Genomic DNA, 22645 nt, shown 5'->3' with positions numbered 1-22645 from the left:
AAATAAACAATAAACACATAAAGAATGAGATTCTGTGAGACAAATCACTTTGATTTGGGGTTAAACAAATACACTACAGGCCCAAAAGTATTATAACACCTGACCGTGAGCTCGTCGGACGTCTCTATTCCAAAACAACAAACAAGCTATTAAAATAGAGCGACCTGTGTGCGATATTTACAGCTAGAACAACAGCCGCTCTATTGAGAAGCTTCTCACAAGACTTTGGAGTGTGTCTGTGGGAATTTGTAACCATTCAGTCAAAAGGTGGGTTCCGATGTTAATGTTCCGGTTCATCCCGAGCTCAAATCGAGCTTTACTTCATGTCTTAATAGAGCGTGCTTTGTGCACAGGGGCACATTTGTGCTGGAGCAGGGAAGGGCCTTCCCTAAACTGTTGCTTCACAGATTGATTTATTACACCTGTTAGCAAGTGTTGTGGCTGAAATACACAGAAGGGGTGTCCCAATACTTTTGCCCATAAAGCAGTGTGAGTGTGTGTGTGTGTGTGTGTGTGTGTGCGTACCTCCAACAAGCCGCTGAGGTATTTCGAGCAGAGTGTGTGTGGCTCCGTGCTGGGTGTGTGTGTGCTCCAGCCGGGCAGGGCGGTGGCGTGGGTCATGCTGTGGAGGGACCGCTCCAGGGAGGGCAGGCCGTAGAAGCGGGGCGCGTCCGAGAGACGCAGACACTGCAGTAACCTCAGCGCTAACTCCGACGCTAACGGCCCGGACAGGAGAGAGCAGGACCTGAACCGGAGAGAGAGACACAATCAGTACTGCTGAGAGGACGAGACTAAAACTAAGACCAGGGCTTATGAAATGAGATCAGAGAACGCTGTGATGTGAATGTGGGCGGAGTTTATTTTCACTGCATCACAGGAAAAGTCGCACCTTAAACCAAACCCACTGTAATGAAGAGTAATGAGAGCAGTAACCACACTGACCCCTCTGCACTGACGCCTCTGTACTGACCCCTCTGTACTGACCCCTCTGTACTGACGCCTCTGTACTGACCCCTCTGTACTGACGCCTCATGTAGTTAGGACAATATGATGCAATTTGGGATGCAGCCAGAGATGCTTGTGGTCTACCAACAGAGTGTTTGTGGCTCTGTGCAGGGTGTGTTACCTCACTGAGGTGTGTGTGTGTGTTACATCTGACTCAGGTGTGTGTGTTACCTCAGTGTAGGTGTGTGTGTGTGTGTTACATCTGACTCAGGTGTGTGTGTTACCTCACTGAGGTGTGTGTGTGTGTGTGTGTGTTACATCTGACTCAGGTGTGTGTGTTACCTCACTGAGGTGTGTGTGTGTGTGTGTGTTACATCTGACTCAGGTGTGTGTGTTACCTCACTGAGGTGTGTGTGTGTGTGTGTTACATCTGACTCAGGTGTGTGTGTTACCTCACTGAGGTGTGTGTGTGTGTGTGTTACATCTGACTCAGGTGTGTGTGTTACCTCACTGAGGTGTGTGTGTGTGTGTTACATCTGACTCAGGTGTGTGTGTTACCTCACTGAGGTGTGTGTGTGTGTGTTACATCTGACTCAGGTGTGTGTGTTACCTCACTGAGGTGTGTGTGTGTGTGTGTGTTACATCTGACTCAGGTGTGTGTGTTACCTCACTGAGGTGTGTGTGTGTGTGTGTGTTACATCTGACTCAGGTGTGTGTGTTACCTCACTGAGGTGTGTGTGTGTGTGTGTGTTACATCTGACTCAGGTGTGTGTGTTACCTCACTGAGGTGTGTGTGTGTGTGTGTGTTACATCTGACTCAGGTGTGTGTGTTACCTCACTGAGGTGTGTGTGTGTGTGTGTGTTACATCTGACTCAGGTGTGTGTGTTACCTCACTGAGGTGTGTGTGTGTGTGTGTGTTACATCTGACTCAGGTGTGTGTGTTACCTCACTGAGGTGTGTGTGTGTGTGTGTGTTACATCTGACTCAGGTGTGTGTGTTACCTCACTGAGGTGTGTGTGTGTGTGTGTGTTACATCTGACTCAGGTGTGTGTGTTACCTCACTGAGGTGTGTGTGTGTGTGTGTGTGTGTTACATCTGACTCAGGTGTGTGTGTTACCTCACTGAGGTGTGTGTGTGTGTGTTACATCTGACTCAGGTGTGTGTGTTACCTCACTGAGGTGTGTGTGTGTGTGTGTGTGTGTTACATCTGACTCAGGTGTGTGTGTTACCTCACTGAGGTGTGTGTGTGTGTGTTACATCTGACTCAGGTGTGTGTGTTACCTCACTGAGGTGTGTGTGTGTGTTACATCTGACTCAGGTGTGTCTGTTACCTCACTGAGGTGTGTGTGTGTGTGTTACATCTGACTCAGGTGTGTGTGTTACCTCACTGAGGTGTGTGTGTGTGTTACATCTGACTCAGGTGTGTGTGTTACCTCACTGAGGTGTGTGTGTGTGTGTTACATCTGACTCAGGTGTGTGTGTTACCTCACTGAGGTGTGTGTGTGTGTGTGTTACATCTGACTCAGGTGTGTGTGTTACCTCACTGAGGTGTGTGTGTTACATCTGACTCAGGTGTGTGTGTTACCTCACTGAGGTGTGTGTGTGTGTGTTACATCTGACTCAGGTGTGTGTGTTACCTCACTGAGGTGTGTGTGTGTGTGTGTGTTACATCTGACTCAGGTGTGTGTGTTACCTCACTGAGGTGTGTGTGTGTGTGTGTGTTACATCTGACTCAGGTGTGTGTGTTACCTCACTGAGGTGTGTGTGTGTGTGTGTGTGTGTTACATCTGACTCAGGTGTGTGTGTTACCTCACTGAGGTGTGTGTGTGTGTGTTACATCTGACTCAGGTGTGTGTGTTACCTCACTGAGGTGTGTGTGTGTGTGTGTGTGTGTTACATCTGACTCAGGTGTGTGTGTTACCTCACTGAGGTGTGTGTGTGTGTGTTACATCTGACTCAGGTGTGTGTGTTACCTCACTGAGGTGTGTGTGTGTGTTACATCTGACTCAGGTGTGTCTGTTACCTCACTGAGGTGTGTGTGTGTGTGTTACATCTGACTCAGGTGTGTGTGTTACCTCACTGAGGTGTGTGTGTGTGTTACATCTGACTCAGGTGTGTGTGTTACCTCACTGAGGTGTGTGTGTGTGTGTTACATCTGACTCAGGTGTGTGTGTTACCTCACTGAGGTGTGTGTGTGTGTGTTACATCTGACTCAGGTGTGTGTGTTACCTCACTGAGGTGTGTGTGTGTGTGTTACATCTGACTCAGGTGTGTGTGTTACCTCACTGAGGTGTGTGTGTGTGTGTGTGTTACATCTGACTCAGGTGTGTGTGTTACCTCACTGAGGTGTGTGTGTGTGTGTGTTACATCTGACTCAGGTGTGTGTGTTACCTCACTGAGGTGTGTGTGTGTGTGTGTGTTACATCTGACTCAGGTGTGTGTGTTACCTCACTGAGGTGTGTGTGTGTGTGTTACATCTGACTCAGGTGTGTGTGTTACCTCACTGAGGTGTGTGTGTGTGTGTGTTACATCTGACTCAGGTGTGTGTGTTACCTCACTGAGGTGTGTGTGTGTGTGTGTTACATCTGACTCAGGTGTGTGTGTTACCTCACTGAGGTGTGTGTGTGTGTGTTACATCTGACTCAGGTGTGTGCGTTACCTCACTGAGGTGTGTGTGTGTGTGTGTGTTACATCTGACTCAGGTGTGTGTGTTACCTCACTGAGGTGTGTGTGTGTTACCTGTCTGTGCAGTGTGTGTGTGTTACCGGTCTAAGGTGTGTGTGTTACCTGACTGAGGTGTGTGTGTGTGTGTGTGTTACCGGTCTAAGGTGTGTGTGTGTGTGTGTGTTACATCTGACTCAGGTGTGTGTGTGTGTTACATCTGACTCAGGTGTGAGTGTTACCTGACTGAGGTGTGTGTGTTACCTGACTGAGGTGTGTGTGTTACCTGTCTGTGCAGTGTGTGTGTGTGTTACCGGTCTAAGGTGTGTGTGTTACCTGACTGAGGTGTGTGTGTGTGTTACCTGTCGGTGCAGTGTGTTACCTTACTGAGGTCTGTGTGTGTGTTACCTGACTAAGGTGTGTGTGTGTGTGTGTTACCTGATTGAGGCATGTGTGTGTGTGTTACCTGTCTGAGGAGTGTGTGTTACCTGATGTGTGTGAGTGGTACATGACTTGTTTGTGTGTGTTATCGGATTTAGGTGTGTGTGAGTGTGTTACCTGACTGAGGTGTGTGTGTGTGTGTGTGTGTGTTACCTGTCGGTGCAGTGTGTGAGACGGAGCAGCAGTGTGTTGAACAGCGTGCTCAGTTCTCTCTGGAGTTGAAGAGCACACTCCTGTATCTCAGCGTGTTTCTGAGGGTGTGTGTGTGTCTGCACCTCCAGCAGCAGGTCCAGCACCACACGCGAGTCCTACACACACACATACACATACACACACACATACACAAACACACACACACACAAACACACACACACACACACGCACACACACACCAGCAGTGATCAGTCACCATTTTTGTAAACTATTAGTGAGGAGTGTAGCTGAAACACACTAATCAGGACTGGTGTCCACATACTTTTGGCTGTGCAGTCTACCAATAGTTTAGGGAGTTACCTGTTTGAGGAGCAGTTCTAACAACCATCTCAGATCTGCGTGGTCGGATTGTGTCTGACTGACCCTGAAGTAAACGTTCAGGAAGGACACGACCTCGGCCAGCAGCTTCTCATCCTCTGAGCAGGCGGGTCTCACCCGAAGGAACCTGAACGTTCACAAACACACTTTACAGCACCCGTTCACACCGCCGGAGAAATCCAGATGTCGTACAGATGTTGTACCTCTCTACAGCTGCATGCCAGTGGATCCTCTGCAGCGCGCTCTTACAGGAGTGTGTGCCGCGCCCGACAGCCAGCTCATCGGTCAGAAGGTAGAGCTGGATCCTGCGCAGAGCTTCGGCCACCTCGGCGTGAGAGGAGGCCGAACGAAGGGCGTCGACGCACTCCTGCAGGCCTGTCCTCGCGTCGCACGCTCGCACCCACGCCGCCTGGGACGGCGACATCGCCAGCTCGGCGTGGAACCTGCAGGACGGAGAGGAGCGCTGAGAACGTCCTACAGAGCGGCTCATTTGCCTGCAATCTTCTCATGAGCACAACTGATCAAACATTAAAATAGAGCGACCTCTGTGTGATCTTTCAGCTAGAACGCTTTGAAGTATGCCTGTGGGAATTTGTGCCCATTTAGTAAAAAAACTAAACAAAAAAAGGGCATTTGTATGGCTGGGCTGTTGAGTGGGGCTGAGGTCAGGGCTTTGTGCAGGACACTGGAGCTTTACGTCTTTATAGAGCTCGCTCGTGCTGGAACGGGGAAGGGCCTTCCCTAAACTGTTGCTGCAAACTTGTAATCATATCATTACTTTTTATAACTGATTTATTACACCTGTTAGCAATTGCTGTGGCTGAAACATATTAATTCAATAATTAGAAGAGGCGTCCTAATACTTTTGACCAAATAGTGCACCACTAATCAGCACCACATACAAAAAGCTAGGGTTGTGCAGGGTTAAGGGCCTTTTTCAGGGGCCCGACAGTGGCAACTAGTGCAGTCGGCTTCGCAACATTTGGGAAGCACCCCGTGTCCAGGCCCGGCGTGTATGAGGTGTGTGAGCAGGTTCTTACTCGGGGGTGCGAGCGGGATCCGGGGCGTCTTTCGCCCGTGCCAGCAGCGCGTCGGTGCCGCAGTGCCAGGCTCGGTTCCAGCTGAAGCTCAGAGCCTCTCTGACCGCTCTCACTTCCAGCAGGTCAGCGTAGGGAGGAAGGACGGTGCAGTTGGGACTGGCCGCGTGGTGAGAGTCGGCGCGGAACGGGAGGTCGTACCTGCGCAAAAAACACCAGCGGGTTCTCGTGGGTTCACGTCTCGGTGGGTCTGATTGTTTCGCAACTGGGTTAAAGGAATGAAAGGTACCTCGTGATGATGCAGACGGGCAGGGAGAACGGAGAGAACGCCGCGTCTGTGTCACCTTTATTACACCTAATTATCACAGATAAAAACACTTTATTAATCAATAATCTCAAAAATGTCACGTTTAACCATGCCCAACACACGCCAGTGTAAACAAACTGCAGTTAATCACACCTATTAGAAGAATTAAGCCTTTATTTGTTATATATACGCGTCTACACGTGTGCATTACAATACAATTATTTTTCTGCATATCAGAGCTTGTTTGGAAGCTGGGGTCAGAGTGCGGGGTCAGCCCCTGGAGCAGACAGGGTTAAGGGCCTTGCTCAAGGGCCCAACTGTGACTGCATAGCAGAGCCTGGAATCAATAGCCCAAAGCTCTACACACGAGGCTCCTGTTGGCCGACGTGTCGCCTGAATTTAAACCCACCTATGTCAGGTTCACACCTTAAGACCTCAGTGCTCTTGAAAATCTAATCAACAGATAATCCTGAAATATCCAAGATAGATGCAGAAGCAAATACAAGTTTGTGCTTCAAAAATAAAAAACGGTAAGGTTATGAGGTTGTGTCTGTAATAAAGGAGTATAATATAGATTTACAATATCAATTTGGCATATTGACACCAAAAACTGAGCCAAGTATGCTAAATTTGGCCTCCAAGAAAAACAACAAACTGTCCAAAAATGAAAAGGCAGACAGCAATCATGGCAGGACATATTACAAACGGCCCTTCGACACCCTTGACGTGGTTTTGTATAAAATAGGACACGGTGTTGAACTATGAAAGTGAACGTCTGTACGTACCACACGCCGGCTGTAGCGACTTCATCGAAGAGTAGGAAGCACATCAGCGCTGCAGCTTCGGTCACGTCACGCTGATTAACCTTCATCAGCAACGACACTGCGACCGAAACGAACACGTTTACTCGCGTCCACACACGATACAAGCGCGAGGCAGACGTGGCTTAAACGCTGGCTGGCCACTTTGTTAGGAACGCCGCACTAACACAACCCCTGATTTCGCTTTCAGAACAGAATCGACGCGAGTCAGGGACATTCCTTTGGGATACACTGACCAGTTCCTAGAGGTGTTCCTAATAAAGTGGACAGTGAGTGTGGATGAGACGCAGGCATTGATTGGGTACCTTGAAGCAGAGTGATGATGAGAGCTGGTTGCTGAGCGAGTGTGTGGCGGAGAGACGGATCGGCGAACACCAGCTTCCTCAGCATGGAAACACTCGCCTCCGACAAACACTCCATGTTCTGCAGAAAGAGGAGACGCTCCACCGTCAGCTTTAATATTATTATTATTATTATTATTATTATTATTAAGCTGGCCCTGTTGTTGTATTATGTAGTGTAATGGTGTGAAGTACAAGCCCTTGAGTTCCAGCCTGGGTGGGACATGATTGGGAGGGAAGGTCAAATTGGGTTTTTACTCAGTGCTGCTGCAACAGCGACCCCTGCTGTCCGGCTGAGGTGCAAACACTCTAAAAAGCTAAAAGCGACTAGATAAAGAGTCTCTAAAAGCACTAACTAGGTTGTGCACGTGAAGAGTGATGGAATTCGTCTCTCCAGGTAAGTGTGAGACGTCACGGAGCTTAATGCCGTCTGATTAGCCTCCCATTAACCCTCATTTGACCTACAGCTCGTACCAGTGCGTGGACCTTCACGCTCTCCGTGATGACAGAGATCAGTTTGTCCGTCAGACCCTGAGACTTCAGCGCGGCGTGCATGCCAGCATCTAGAAAAGCAACAAGATGTAGATCAGGGTTTTTCAATGCTGTTTTAAGCGACCCAGGCGACACGATGCATCTCACGCTCTCTATACAAGGTGTAGCATAAAGCCTCCACAAGGGGGCGCTCGTGTACATGTTTATTTAATTACGTTTTTTATACAGACTGGCATCTCACCCTGCAGAACCACCACCAGCTGCTCGGCGGCAGATTTACGCAGGACCAGATCCACCGTCTCCGAGGTGAAGATACCGTACAGTCTATTCACACTCTCCACCTGCACACACACACACACACACACACACAGATGATCAGGATCATCGTCCTGAGGTCTGATACAGACACGCCCGCTGCGTTAGGCTCACCTTGAGGTAGGACTTGTTGGAGTGGTCCAGTCTGACGTCCACGTGTCTCTGAGTGATGTACAGGGAGGGGAGCCGTGACAGGGCGGAGCCGTCTAAAGCGGGTCGAGACGTTCCGACGTCCTCCGCGCCGCTCAGGTGGGGTAACAGGTGCTGGACGGCTGCGCTCCTCACCCTGCACACGAGAGATGAAAATGATGCATCTTACTCTCTCTGCACAATCTAGTCCTACTGTGGTGTACAAGATACATCATAAAGCCTCCACAGCCGGCTCTAAGAGACCGCCAGTTTGTTCCACGTCCACTTTCTATGTGATCTTCGAGGTATGTGTGCGGGAATTTGTGCCTACTCAGTCGAAAAATGACGACTGATCGTTCGGTAGGTGTTCCGGTTCGTCCCAGAGCTGTTGAGAGGTCTGAGCTCAGGGCTGTTAGAGGAACTCACGCCTGGTGTTTGCTGAAGAGCAGTCTGACGGCGGCACGCATCCGGGTCGTCGAGGGGCGAGCCGAGTCTCCGGCCTCATCCGAAAGTGCACTTATGAGCAGGACGCTGTTTCCCAGGGCGTCGTCCGTCCCTGCGTGACTCTAACACACACACACACACACACACACACACACACACACACACACACACACAGGGGAGTGTGAAGAATAAATACGCATTGTTGAGGTTGAAGAACACTCCAGCAGGAAGTTCCAATTACTAGAAATGCTTATTAAAATTAATCAGATATGAAGCACCATGCATATTTATCAGCATTATACACACACACACACACACACACACACACACACGTTCGCTCCTATTTACCCTACAGCAGTTCATCTTTGTCCGTTTAACCCACAGCTTTTTATCACTTGCACGTCTTTGTACCGCGGGAGGAAACCGGAGCTCCCAGAGGAAAACCCACATAGACACGGGGAGAACATGCAAACTCCACACAGAGAGGACCTGGACCGCTTCACCTGGGAATCAAACCCAGGAGCTTCCTGTTGTGAGGTGAGAGTGCTACCCACCGAGCCACCGAGCCGCCCCCTTTCGCTGTAACCGTAACCAAATGCACTTTTGACTTCGGTTGCCAGATTTCAGCCTTTTAGGTCATTTTTTTAATCCCCAAATCGACCATAACAGATGCATTTCATTTGTCCAGTTTTCACAATTTGACAACACACAGCCTTAAACTGTCCTGTCCCAACTTTTTGGGATGTGTTGAGGTATTTATATAACACATGAAATACATATCAAGTCTTTAAGTTGCTTTGTTTGAATTCAGGTCACTATGATGCACAAATCCCTGCCGTGTGTTTTATTAGCACTGCTCATCCTGTCCCATCTTTTCTGGCACTGAGGCTTGTAGAAGTGAGATTTATCTCTCCTGCTGTGTGTGTGTGTGTGTGTACCTGCAGCACGGGGATGACCGGGTAAAGTGCCTCATTAAATCTACTCCAGCTTGAAGTCGCCATCATCAGTCGTCCCTTCAGCAGGTACAGCAGCACATCTCTGGCGGCCGAGTTCACCTTTCAGATCAGACATAAACCAGACTGATGTCTCCATGATGTGTCACTTACAGGCTGTTTAATTTACGTCACGCATCAATCCTCACGTTTACCGCGACCTCACCCGACCGTACACAAAGAAACTGCTCCATTCTGCTTCTCTTACTCTCGCTGACGATGTTCTAGCGTCCGTTCTGCTGTCACCGAGGAGAGGAAGACCAACACTCACCTCCTTCGCTCGATCGTGGAGTCCGAAGGCGCTGATTTCGTACAGGACGCGAGGATGGAAGAGGAAATGGACGCCGCTGCAGACGGACGAGGCTGGTCTGGAAACGTTCTGAACCCCCAAACACTCCTACAGACGGGAGAGAGAAAATATTCAGCACCTTTAGGAAACAAATCATCATCTTTCATTTATCTGAACACAACGGTGCTGAACAGTGAACGAGAACAATTCTCAGAAACTCTGTCTATAAACTTTTGGAAAGCATGAAGCAGTTTTAAAGGAATCTGTTATTTCACGGACTTGGGATTTAAATTATTCGTTTAGATGATTAATAATGTCATTTATAATGTGGCATTGCCTGCTTATTTCTCTGTGCCCATATAAACAGGGTTAGTTTGATGACACCCATTACAAAGCACATGGAACAGTGGTTTCCTGCCAAGGCTGGACAGAAAGCCTAAAGCGTCCACCTTACACGGAGGGGAAATTCGTCTGGATGGTCAGATGTAGTCCAAAAAAAACAAAAACAAAACAACAACACGTTACTGTCTGCAGTCAAGCAAGCTTTACATTTCCACTGGCTCAGAGACGTTTGTACCAGTATGAAGCCCTGTGCACAGAAATCGGCACCCTGAACCCGCTAGCTCGACAGCGCCACCGCGATTCGAGATCTGTCGTAATTTATTCATTAATTTACCGCTGCGCCCGGACAAACAGTAGGTGGCGACGGACCTTCACGACGTTCAGAGTCTGCGTGTACGTCTCCGTCTTCACCGGCAGTAGAGGATGTGAGAGAAGCTTCAGAAGAATCTTCTGACTCTCCGTCTGAAGCAGCGGGCTCGCCTGAGCAGATCTTCCTCTGCACATAGAGAGGTCATGTACACACAGTTAACAGTGCACATCCATTTATATTTACATTTTCGGCAGGTACGCTTAGTCCCTGGTCAAGAAGAGTAACCAAATTCAGCACGGGTGTACTATGCTAGGGTGATTTTCTCTGGAGCTTGTATCCGGGGTCATATGTTCCTAGGGTCCGAGGTTCCTGATGTTCTATGTCAGGAGAATCTGTGCTCACAGTGTCCTGAGCTCTTTATGACCCTGATTCCAGGATCCTGTTCTGATTCGATGCTCAGTACATCCCATATTAATGCACATGTCCATATACTTTTGGCCAAAGATTGCAGGGCTTGGGTAGCAGAGGAAAATCATACTAATTAAATGAATGAATATTAACAGGTATGAACACAAAACGAACTTGCACACAAACGCCCCCTTGTGGAGGCTTTACGTTACACCTTGCAAACCACACTGGGACCAGATTTTGTTCTGTGTTTCATTTTGATGGGTCGCTTAAGACCAGTTTGAAACCCCCTGATCTATTGTGTTTAACAGAACACACACACACACACACACACACGTCGTCGGAGGGAACGATCTTACAGGTAGGAGCAGATGTGGATGAGGTGCTTGATGAGTGGGAGGTGTTGATGGTAGGGAAATCCATCAGTCGCTTGGCTGGCGAGTTCCAGCAGCTCCAGCCAATTTTTCTCACCCTGCAGAGAGCAAGAAAAATAATGTTTATCAGAATTTAGAACTTCAGAAACCTTCAGCACTTCTAAAAAGTATCAGAATCATGTGGACACCTACAAATGGAAACTAATCATCAGTATACTTAGAATTAAAACGGTCCGTTTTGAACAGTACAGGCCCTCAGGCCCGGCCGGGATACTGGAGATGCTGAGATCCGAACAACGTGATCTATACCTCAGCCTGAGCCTCCTTTAGAAAGGAGCACGCGGCCTCCATGGTGTTTGCGGCCCTCTGAACTCGGCGGTACAGGCTGTAGTTTTCGGGGCTGGACTGCTCCAGGTAAGCCACCGCCGATTCGTGAACGATGGGGGACAGGAGACCGAAGGGGAAATCCAGCGTGAGGTGGAAGACGGCCGCGGCCGTGCTGTCAGGAAGGTTCTCGCTCGCCTGCGTGGGGACAAATCAGGTGTTTTTGGTAATAAATTCTAAATACTGAAGTAAAAAATAAGCTGTATGTGAACATGAGCCGTATCTACTGCTCGGCTGACGTGTGTTAAACTCAAAAATATTCGTAGATGGTTTTAACTTATGTTCCAACCACTTATGTTAAATCATCCATGAAAGCTGCATCATTTTTGTGATCATCTCAGCGGTTTAGTAGAGGCTCAGTAATAAAAATATAATTTTCCTGTTATAATATAGTCCCAAATGCAAAGAAATCATTTTCTAATCATTATTTTCTTGGTGAGAGCATTAAACTGTAAATAATCACCGTGTATAAACTCGGTCTCACCTTCTCCACAGGTAGGAGCGTCTGCAGGAGGCGGACGGTGAGAACGGCCGTGCCCGCGTACGCCATGCGGTGGTGAATGGGAGCCGTTTCGGGCTGTTCGGAGGAGGCCGTGTTACCGTGATGGCTCATGATGTCTCCCAGCTTCTCCATACACACTTTTAGCTTCTCTCTCTGTGGGGGAAAAAGCTCAGCATCAGCACCAGAATCAGCATCAGCATCAGCAGTTCACACCAGCAGGGGGCAGCAGCACATTTCAGACAGAGTCAGGAGGCAGGTTCTGCTCCACGGCATTAAAAATAAATGAAGGAGATCCAGGAACCTCAGAGAAGATCACATTCAGCAGCGTTCAGAATGAAAACAAGAAGCAGCAGATTTAGCACACACGCACCGTCTGCACATTTCTACTCCTTTATTCTATAAATAAATGCAGGATGAATCTCACTGTATAAATAATTTTATTATTATCACGTTTCACATATTTAAAGCCAAATAATTCAGAATTCAAAAAAACATTCAACGAACTGAAGGGATTGAGACACAATATACTGTATTACTGTCACACTGTACGTGCACGCTGAAATTTTGATCGAGTAGTAGGAAGAGGAGTCGGTCAATAGGGGTCAGTAAAGGTCTGCTGAGGAGCTACAGCCTGAAATCTCAATCCACACGATTCTTCCAGGTCGTCAGCCGTCCCAGGGGTTCCGAACCCCTTAAAAACGCCTTAAAAACCAGAAAAAAAGTCACCAGCACAAAACCAGTCCATCTTTATTGGTCCTGTCTGTTCCGCCTGGCTTCAAAGACCAACATGAGGATTAAAACGGCATCAGAAAGCTCAGAAGGTGCTGAGCTGTGGTCTAATACGCTAGTCCACCACAGCAGAAGGTTTAAACTCTTCATTTCAGGTCTCAGCTGTGCTACCGGCCTGATCAGGCGCCCACAGTCACCTGTCGATAAATATATGCATAAATATGTCTTGTTTTTTTCCGATTGGTGCTGCAATAGCGACTCCTGCTGTCGGGTTGTGGTGTAGCAAGAGATGTGGAAGAACACATTGAGTGTGATTCTCCATACGCTGTGCGACTCTCTTTTAGATTCTGGTAGTATCCAGTGCTAAGAGACACAAAGTGCAGTGAAGTCAAGACGCCCAGCAAAATATAGAGTACCAGTACCTGGGCCAGTGGAAAACTGGACCGGATCAAGCCTGGCATCACAGATGTAAAGAAAGCAGGTTGCCAACAGAGGAGCGGGCAACTCTGTGAGGAAGAAACCGTGATAAATAGAAAAACGTCCACCTGGAGCGAATTAACATTCAACCAGGCGACAACAAGTGACTGTCGATTAAGAGGAATCCCACAATCATCTGCACCTCCGTGCCCGTTCTAACAGCCGTACTTGGCAAGGCAGAAGGATATGATGCTGTCACCAAGCCCCCTGCCGATCTCCACGATCGACAAATAAAAGCCAACTTTATGAAACTAAACAAAGACAGTTTTATCCGCCGCTAGCGCTTACCAGCTGATTAGCACTGACGCTGCACTCGTCCCAGAGCTCGTGTGGGTTCACGATGACCCTCAGCACCGTGAGGACGTCTGACAGCAGCTCCAGGACCTTCTGGAAGATCTTCAGCTTCCCTGAGGGACACACAGGAAAACAGAACGAGGATAGCATTGAGAAAGAAGCGCTCTAGGCCCTCCTGAGGAGCTGGAGGGGGATCGGGGAACATCTGGAGGAGATTATCCGTACTGAAAGTGGACCCTCACCTGTCCCGAGGAGAGCCAGCGTGTGCTGTAGAGTCTCCACGCCGAATCTGGCCGCGTTCCACCGCTGCGCCCGCAGCTCGGGCGGATCCTCGGCCTCGGGCTCCGGGTTGAGCGCGGGAGAGAATCCTCTCTGAGAGCTGCTGCTGCTAGTGCTGCGACACGGAAAAGAGTCTGTCATCATGAGTTTTGCACGTTCTCTAAATATGCCCCGTGATGGACTGGTATCATGTCTAGCGTGACCCACTGCAATCCTGACCAGCATGGGCAGAACCGGTCCAAGTCAAAGAATGCAGGTAGACAAGTGCATCTGTGGGAATTTGTGCCTTGTTCGCAATCAAACCAAAGAGGTCCAGCCATACTGGAACAGGAAAGGGCCTTCCCTACACTGTTTTTTTTTTTAATTTAGTACATAAATATTAAAGACAACAGCAAAACTGAAATGAAACAGAAAGGTAAGCAGGAACCTGGTGGAGGCGGCGTCCCCGTCCTGTCCGTCCCCTCGGGCCCTCAGGCCAGGACGCCCCAGGACAGACGGACGAGGGGACAGATCTTCTGGAGTCATGACCCCTGACCTCTGGGTTCCCCTCACATCCTGATGGTGTGATGTCGAGGAGTTCTGAGAGACCGGATCTGCAAGTACGGAGAACATTTAGTATAGACCATTACTAACCATTCAGTGTGTGTGTGTGTGTGTGTGTGTGTGTGTGTGTGTGTGTGTGTGGCCTCTCCTGACTATGGTTTATTCTGTCTTTTAGACAGAGCCTGACCCACCACAACCCTGACCAGGATGAAGTGGTTATTGAAAATCGTACACACACACACACACACACACACACAGACACAGTCACATTCACACAGACACATGCACACGCACACCCACAGATACACACACACACACACACACACACACAGATACACACACACACATGCACACACACACACCCACAGATACACACACACACACACACACATACACACACACACACACACACACAGATGCACACACACACATACACACACACACACATGCACACACACACACACACACCCACAGATACACACACCCACAGATATACACACACACATACACACACACACACATGCACACACACACACACACACCCACAGATACACACACACACATACTGTACACACACACACCCACAGATGCACACACACACATACACACACACACACATGCACACACACACACACACACCCACAGATACACACACACACATACTGTACACACACACACCCACAGATGCACACACACACATACACACACACACAGATGCACACACACACATACACACACACACAGATGCACACACACACATGCACACACACAGATACACACACACACATGCACACACACACACACACACAGATACACACACACACATGCACACACACACACACACACACAGATACACACACACACATGCACACACACACATACACACACACACAGATGCACACACACACATGCACACACACAGATACACACACACACATGCACACACACACATACACACACACACACAGATGCACACACACAGATACACACACACACATGCACACACACACACACACACACAGATACACACACACACATGCACACACACACACACCCACAGATATCCCATCACTGCTGTGCTATCGCCCCGGCCAGGCTAGTAAATGGGCTCTGCTGCAATTACGGCCTCTGCTGGCAGGTTGAGGAATCTGCACTAGAGACACCTGATCGTAGGTGTGGCAGTGTGTGTCCCTCAGTCGGGGGTGAAGGGTTGCAATGGAGAGGATAAAAAACTAGACTAATAAATAAATAATGAAAAATAAATGAGGTGTGGTGGGAAACGCACACAGGCTGCGTTCTCTGCTAACACTGGGATGCGACTGACGCCGTGTATGAGCGGTGGGCATTATTCTGAGGGGGAAGGGGAAGGGGGGGGGGTGTTGGCGGAGAGTACCATGCTTGGCAGAGCAGAAGCCGGGGTCTCTGTGGAAACGTAGGCGACTCTTCAGGTTTCGGCAGAGCTGCTGAAGGCACGCCAGAGCCGGGAGGAGCGGCGAGCTGGATTCACTTTCTGCTCCCACGCTGACGAGCTGCAGGAGGTTCTGTACCGGGAACGAGAGAGAGTCTGATGATCAGATTTCACTGATTCCTGCCACCGTTCGGTTTCTGTGACTGAATAATCATTCTAACACTATATCTGTGCAAAGACACGTCCTTAATTTTGAGTCCTTCTAAACGATTATTTGGTGTTTTTCTAAATACATAACAAAGTCTGCTGGGGCAAAAATATACAGCAACATATTACAGCACGCCCACCTTCGTGGAGACCCGGGTTCGAGTCTTTGGCTCAGAGTTGGGGCTCTACAGACACAGCTGGCTGCATATAACGGGCGGAAAGCCAGTCGGTCGGTCACCTTAGAGTTTGCCTCTGCGGAAGCAGCTCTTACAGTTTGGGCATAGGTGCCATCAGGAGTGGTGGAGGAATATCTGGAGCGTAGCGTGTTCCTCCATGCGTGTTACGGCCCTATGCAGGAATCTAAGTTGAACCTGTGCTACTCAGCCAGCAGGTAATAATAAATATAATAATAATATAATGCTACACCAACATGATTAACAGTAGGTACAGTGTTGACGCACCGTGACTCTTCGAATCCATGACGGACCTTCTCTCAGGGTTTTCCTTCTGACCCTGGCAGAGAGACCACTGCTCCACATGATCTAAGAATCTAAGGATGCTTAGGATTGGCATCAAGTGACATTTTTGATATTTCTGTAAAGGGCAGCTCAGTCTAAAAGGCTCGGTGAACCCAGCCCTGTGTAATAAGGAATTAGGACATGATATCCCCCCAAAACACTTGGTATATATTACCTGCACTATACGCGGGCGCTGGAGGAAGATCTCGGCCGGGAAGTCCTGCATGATGACGTCTCGCAGGAGGTCGCAGGTCGTCCTCACCAGATCAGGATCGTCACTCCTTAAAGAGCTACACAGAGAATACACACTCAGGAATCTGGCGGACGTTTTTTTTATTCGAAACAACTCCGAACGACCGGGTTTTAACCCACAGTTCAAACCCTCTTCCAGTCAGTACTATAATACACTATATGGAGAAAAGTATTGGGACACCCTGTCTAATTCTGACTGTGTGTTTCAGCCACAACAAAAATTATATGCTTCCAACTTTGCAGCAACAGTTTAGGCAAGCCCCCTTCCCGTTCTGGGTTTAAAGAAACTCCACTGACCAGCGCCGAGATTCTGAACTCCTCGGTTCAAAACTTGGCGTTGCCACTGGTCAATTGGGCGCCATCTAGCGGGCATAATTGGCAGTGCATGCAGCAGACACGGTCCTGCTAGGGCGGGATGACCGGACTATGTGGGCGGGGTCTTCAAACGCTGTGTAAGGACCCTAATTGGTGGATAGAGGCGCCTGTGCAGAATACATAGGTGGAAAAGGGTTCCGCAAAGGGCTGCGCGCGGGTCGGAGGAGGCGTGAGCAGCAGTATACCCACCTCGACTGCAGTCAGGGATCCACCAGCAGCGGAAGACAAACTGACTACGATAAACTGGGAGAAAATGCAGAAATAAAATAGAAAAAATAAGAAACTCCAGTGTCCTGCACAGAGCCCTGACCTCAGCCCCACTCAACAGCAACAATAATTAATACAGATAAATGGGCACAAATCCCCACAGACACTCAGAAGTGCGGCTGTTGTTCTAGCTGAACACTCTAGGTGTCCAAATACTTTTGGCCATATAGCGTACCTTAAGTATAATAATTCCTAACGTGTATGAATGAGAGATGAGCTCTTATAAACACACACACACACACACCTTTCGTTTGATGATAATATGTGACGGTCGGTCACGGTCAGTGACAGCCAGGGGAAATGAGGAAAGGTCAAACATCGAACGGAGGTGTTCACTGTAACACACACAGAGGGACAGACAGACAGACAGACAGCGGCGGAGCCATTAAATACAACACAGCGCAGAACCGAGAGCCATAAAACACTTTAAACTCGACAGTCAGCATCTGGATTCTTGTTTAATTTCATTGTAAACGCCCTGTGATGGATGGTCGCCCCTGAGCTTTCTTTCTTTATTATATGGACACGCGTGTTAGAGCACAAACAGACAGGATGTGATAGCATGGATACGACGAAGCTTCATCAGGGAACTACAGATAGAAGAAGACCTCCGTGCACTTTCACACGAGGCCAGGCTCGTTCTCTATCATCGGATGGGCGGCGGCCTCCTGCCACGCGGCCTGAAATTGCCGACAGCGCCGCGCCGCACGCCGGAGTAAATAATAGATACGGGGCTGCGCTGATAGATGTGAATCTCCAGCGACCGACTGAAGGGACGAGGAGCCGCGGAGGCTGCGGGGAGCAGGAGGACCAGAGAGAACGTGAGAGCTTAAAGTGCGCCGCTGGAAGAGGAACTCCGACGGATTCCTGAAATGACGGGCTTGATCTCGCTCCTGAGGAGCGATCCGAGGAACAGCAGGACCGTCGCACGACACATGAGCGTGAAGAGGTATGTGCCCCCCATTCCTGATTTCATTCATATTTGCATGTTTGTCTCAGTTCATCGTTACAGATCAGGACGACCTGAGCAACCAGAAAAGTCATCCGACTGGCCCTGTGTGCAAACTTTAATGCCTTATTAGGAATACATCAGGTCTGGAAGGGGTTACAAACATACACCAACCAATCATAACATTATGAGCACTAACCGGTGAAGTGAATAACACTGATCATCTCTTCATCACGGCTCCTGTTAGTGGGGGGGATATATTAGGCAGCGAGTGAACATTTTATCCTCAGAGTTGATGTTAGAAACAGAAAAATGCGAGCGAGCGTGAGGATCTGAGCCAGTTTGACGAGGGCCAATTCGTGATGGCTAGACGACTGGGTCAGAGCATCTCCAAAACTGCAGCTCTTGTGGGGTGTGTCCCGGTCTGCGGTGGTCAGTATCTATCAAAAGTGGTAAACCGGCGACAGGGTCATGGGCGGCCAAGGCTCACTGATGCACGTGTGGTCAGATCCAACAGACGAGCTCCTGTAGCTCAAACTGCTGAAGAGGTTCATGCTGGTTCTGATAGGAAGGTGTCAGAATACACAGAGCAGCGCAGTTACAGGGCTGTTTCGGCAGCAAAAGGGGGACCAACACAATATTAGGAAGGTGGTCATAATGTATGCCTGATCGGTGTATGTCTAATGTTCTGGGACTCCAGTGAACCACAGTGAGAGCCTTGATTAAGGAAAACAATTGTAGAAAAGCCGTTACACAGAATGGGAGCCATGTGCGTGCAGTAACTGGATTAAATGAAACGTGTTCAACACTGAATCTAGTAACACACACTTAACTACTTTAAATGTGATTTGGTCAGGTGGGGGGTCTACAAAAATCTAAAGGTCTGCGGGGCTCGCTCAGCGTACATGAGTCCACCATCAGTGGCTAGTCTTACTTCGAGTACGCAGCATTAATAAAATTTCTAACAAGCTGATGGTCAAGCGTGCACATACTTTTGGTCATTTAGGTAGAAAACAAACTGAGGAGACGTACCTGGCACTGGGAGGGGCGCGGCATCTGTTTGGCACGGCGCGCGTGTTTGGAAGTATCCTCGGAGTGACACGTCCTCCTCTGAGAACATTAAAAACACATCTACAGTGAGGGGACGAGCGCTAAATCAGTTTTACGGCGGCGCTGTGGACCGAACGTGGCGGAGCTACTCTGCGCTGAGGCGCCGTTCTTGGAGGACGTTCTTTTATGCTCGTCTACAAATCAAGCGTGATGTGGAGGCGCGGGGTGTGGTGCATTCAGATGTTTCTCTCGTACCCGGCGGAGAGGAGGCGGTCGGAGGAGGGACGTGGAGGTGGAACAGTTGATCCAGGACGGTCTGCGCGGTGGCCTGGAGGTCGAGGCTGATGTTGGATGAGAGCTGCGTTAGAAACTCCACTGCTCCCACCTCTCTGAACGTATGAGCTCCTGTCGGATGCTGGAAGAGAAGATCGGCCGGTTGCTGTAACGTTATTAAACATTAGAATGCTTCGATGCTTGAAGGTTTTACTGCCTGGAGGGAGTGATGTGACAACAGCGACTCCTGCTGTCTGATTTAGGAACTGACATAAGTAGCAGAGAAACACACGGGGCACAGAGCAGGGGCGTCCAAACTACGGCTCGTGAGGTATTTTAGAAATAAAATTCAACTTGTGCCACTATTAATATTAAAGTACTCTTTGTACTCTAGGTGGCGCTCTCACACAAAACAAATCTAATACTCTCCCCAGCTTCTTTCCCCCGACTCAAAACATTAACGTCACACCTACATTAATGTTCCAGTTTTTGGATAAACACGGCGGCTCCAGAGAAACGAGAACTAGACGCCGAACGCAGAAGATTTCAGACGCGCTTGGAGTTCAGAGGGAAGTGGGTATGTTTAATTTAAAGAAGTATAATAATCCTGAGGTTAGGATTATAACTGGTGAGTGAAATCACGACACTGTGGACGATAGATCATCAATCACTCAGATAAACAGGAAGTGGAATTGTTAGTAATCAGGAGCTCTGTTATATTTATATTCCTTTTGTTTATAAAGACTCTGTGGCCCCGTGGTTGTGGCCCCGTGGGTGTGGATTTTTACTCCATCAGGCCCCCAACAAGAAGAGTTTGGACACCCCTGATCTATATTAATGCCTGAGGTTTTAAATAGGATGTACAACAAGCTCATGGTCGAGTGTATCTGATTCGTTGAACCCTTTCTCTTCCCCCGCGCATGTGTGTGCGGTGAGGTACCGTGGCGAGCGTGCTGATTAGCTGCAGCACGTCCTCCTGCAGCGGCACTTCAGGAAAGTTGAACCAGTGCAGAAGGTTGATGAAGAGGCGTCGCTCCTGGACCAGGTCGGACGGCGTGATGAGGCCCAGATGAAGTTTGGAGATGATGTTTTTGAGGGAGCGCACCCGGATCTCCACCAGAGGATGAGCTGAAGGCAAGAGACACAACGGCACCCGTTTAGAGTGGCAGGAACATTCTGGACCGGGCGCCAATCAATCACAGGGCTTCAGCAATCCCACATTAGACATAGCCAATCCCTTTTTTAGAGCTTTAGGTGATGGAGTGTAAACTATACTGAAAGTGGCTGTAATACAATCACTGTAATAGATAGACAGACAGACAGATAGACAGACAGACATATAGATAGACAGACAGACATATGGATAGACAGATAAACAGATAGATGATAGACAGACAGACAGCAGACAGATAGCTAGACAGACATACAGATAGATAGACACAGACAGATAGATAGACAGATAGACAGACAGACAGACAGATAGACCGATAGATAGACAGACAGAAACATAGATAGACATACAGATAGACAGACAGACAGATAGATAGACAGACATACAGACAGACACAGACAGATAGATAGACAGACACATAGACAGACAGACAGACAGACAGACAGACAGACAGATAAATAAGCAGATGGATAGATAGACACATAGACAGACAGACAGATAAACAGACAGACATATGGATAGACAGATAAACAGATAGATAGACAGATAAATAGATAGATGATAGACAGACAGACAGCAGACAGATAGATAGATAGATACAGACATACAGACAGATAGACAGACACATAGACAGACATACAGATAGACAGATAGACAGACATACAGACAGATAGACAGACACATAGACAGACAGATAGACAGACAGATAAATAAACAGACAGAAACATAGATAGACATACAGATAGACAGACAGACAGATGGATAGATACATAAACAGACAGACAGACAGACAGACAGACAGATAAACAGACAGAAACATAGATAGACATACAGATAAACAGACAGACAGATAAATAAACAGACGGAAACATAGATAGACATACAGATAGACAGACAGACAGACAGATGGATAGATACATAAACAGATAGACAGACAGACAGACAGACAGATAATTTATTGATTCTGAAGGAAATTAAAGCCCCAGTAGCATTACACAGCAATAAAAGTACACACTATAAAAACGTTTTCTGTAAATCAAATGCAAATCCTGCCGTAACATAATGCAAAATTAAACATAAATGTTAGCCTCTTAACAAACAGAAAATGCTGAAAACTGAGTTTATAATAAATAATATTAATAATAAATATGAGCGGTTATTCTATGAAGCTGTCTGGTAACCAAGAGTAACAATCACCATGGCAACAATAATAACGGCATTCAACGGACACATTAACTAATAACTATAAAAATAATATAACAAACAGTGCCTGGTTCTATTATTAATTATATCTGTGAGATTATATACAGATTTTATTCATATAGTTTATTAAACACGTATAAATGAGTTATGAAGCTGTAATAAACGAAACTGTCGACAGTTACACTTAGCTAGTTAACATTAGCAACATCGCAAACACCGTCTTACCGAGTTTTTTAATGATCGACGATAATTCCATAACTGAACGTAAAAACCCGCATTTAAAACATCGATAAAGTTTTTAAAGTCTATTAATCATATCTCAGTGAAACCGTAACGCATTTTAAAGCATATATGCTTTCAACCGCGGCGCCACTTTCAGCTACTTCCGACTAGCCGTAGAACTCCGGTCGCATCCCAAAAACCTCCCTTACGCCCTACAATAGTGCACTACATTACGCGCTAGAATAATGACTAAAACATTCCATCTAGTGCACTTTAAACTCGTTTAAAACGCGTCCAGTGATTAAGCGCCACCTTTAATATGACAGACCAAGTGTGACAGGTGAACAATAACATACAAAATG

The 22645-nt window shown here is 47.9% G+C and overlaps 1 protein-coding gene across 3 annotated transcripts in view; it reads right to left on the bottom strand.

Annotated features, from left to right (window-relative positions):
- The window catches only part of rttn (rotatin), a 35308-nt gene extending 12873 nt beyond the window's left edge, over positions 1-22435 (bottom strand). Inside the window, exons 1-28 of one of the 3 annotated variants that reach the window (XM_062985335.1) lie at positions 22287-22435; positions 20628-20815; positions 19670-19829; positions 19397-19474; positions 17660-17750; positions 16697-16811; positions 15782-15929; positions 14273-14438; positions 13809-13960; positions 13561-13679; positions 12049-12219; positions 11490-11702; positions 11166-11278; positions 10458-10584; positions 9729-9854; positions 9404-9520; positions 8448-8587; positions 8007-8178; positions 7819-7918; positions 7560-7648; positions 7050-7167; positions 6709-6805; positions 5906-5971; positions 5620-5817; positions 4783-5022; positions 4562-4706; positions 4202-4356; positions 526-745 (exon numbers count right to left, since the gene is read on the bottom strand). In XM_062985335.1, the coding sequence (XP_062841405.1) occupies positions 526-745; positions 4202-4356; positions 4562-4706; positions 4783-5022; positions 5620-5817; positions 5906-5971; positions 6709-6805; positions 7050-7167; positions 7560-7648; positions 7819-7918; positions 8007-8178; positions 8448-8587; positions 9404-9520; positions 9729-9854; positions 10458-10584; positions 11166-11278; positions 11490-11702; positions 12049-12219; positions 13561-13679; positions 13809-13960; positions 14273-14438; positions 15782-15929; positions 16697-16811; positions 17660-17750; positions 19397-19474; positions 19670-19829; positions 20628-20815; positions 22287-22317 (3855 nt within the window). In that variant the 5' untranslated portion in view covers positions 22318-22435. Of the gene's footprint in view, positions 1-525; positions 746-4201; positions 4357-4561; positions 4707-4782; positions 5023-5619; positions 5818-5905; positions 5972-6708; positions 6806-7049; positions 7168-7559; positions 7649-7818; positions 7919-8006; positions 8179-8447; positions 8588-9403; positions 9521-9728; positions 9855-10457; positions 10585-11165; positions 11279-11489; positions 11703-12048; positions 12220-13560; positions 13680-13808; positions 13961-14272; positions 14439-15781; positions 15930-16464; positions 16554-16696; positions 16812-17659; positions 17751-19396; positions 19475-19669; positions 19830-20627; positions 20816-22286 lie in introns of those variants that run through there. The other 2 variants (XM_062985336.1, XM_062985337.1) reach the window with 2 other exon arrangements.
- Positions 22436-22645: the final 210 nt, after the last annotated feature.

The sequence above is a fragment of the Trichomycterus rosablanca genome, chromosome 23, assembly GCF_030014385.1.
Source record: "Trichomycterus rosablanca isolate fTriRos1 chromosome 23, fTriRos1.hap1, whole genome shotgun sequence".
NCBI classification, from domain to species: domain Eukaryota; kingdom Metazoa; phylum Chordata; class Actinopteri; order Siluriformes; family Trichomycteridae; genus Trichomycterus; species Trichomycterus rosablanca.
Note: the sequence above shows the minus strand (reverse complement) of the source record. Positions and strands in the feature narration are given on the sequence as shown.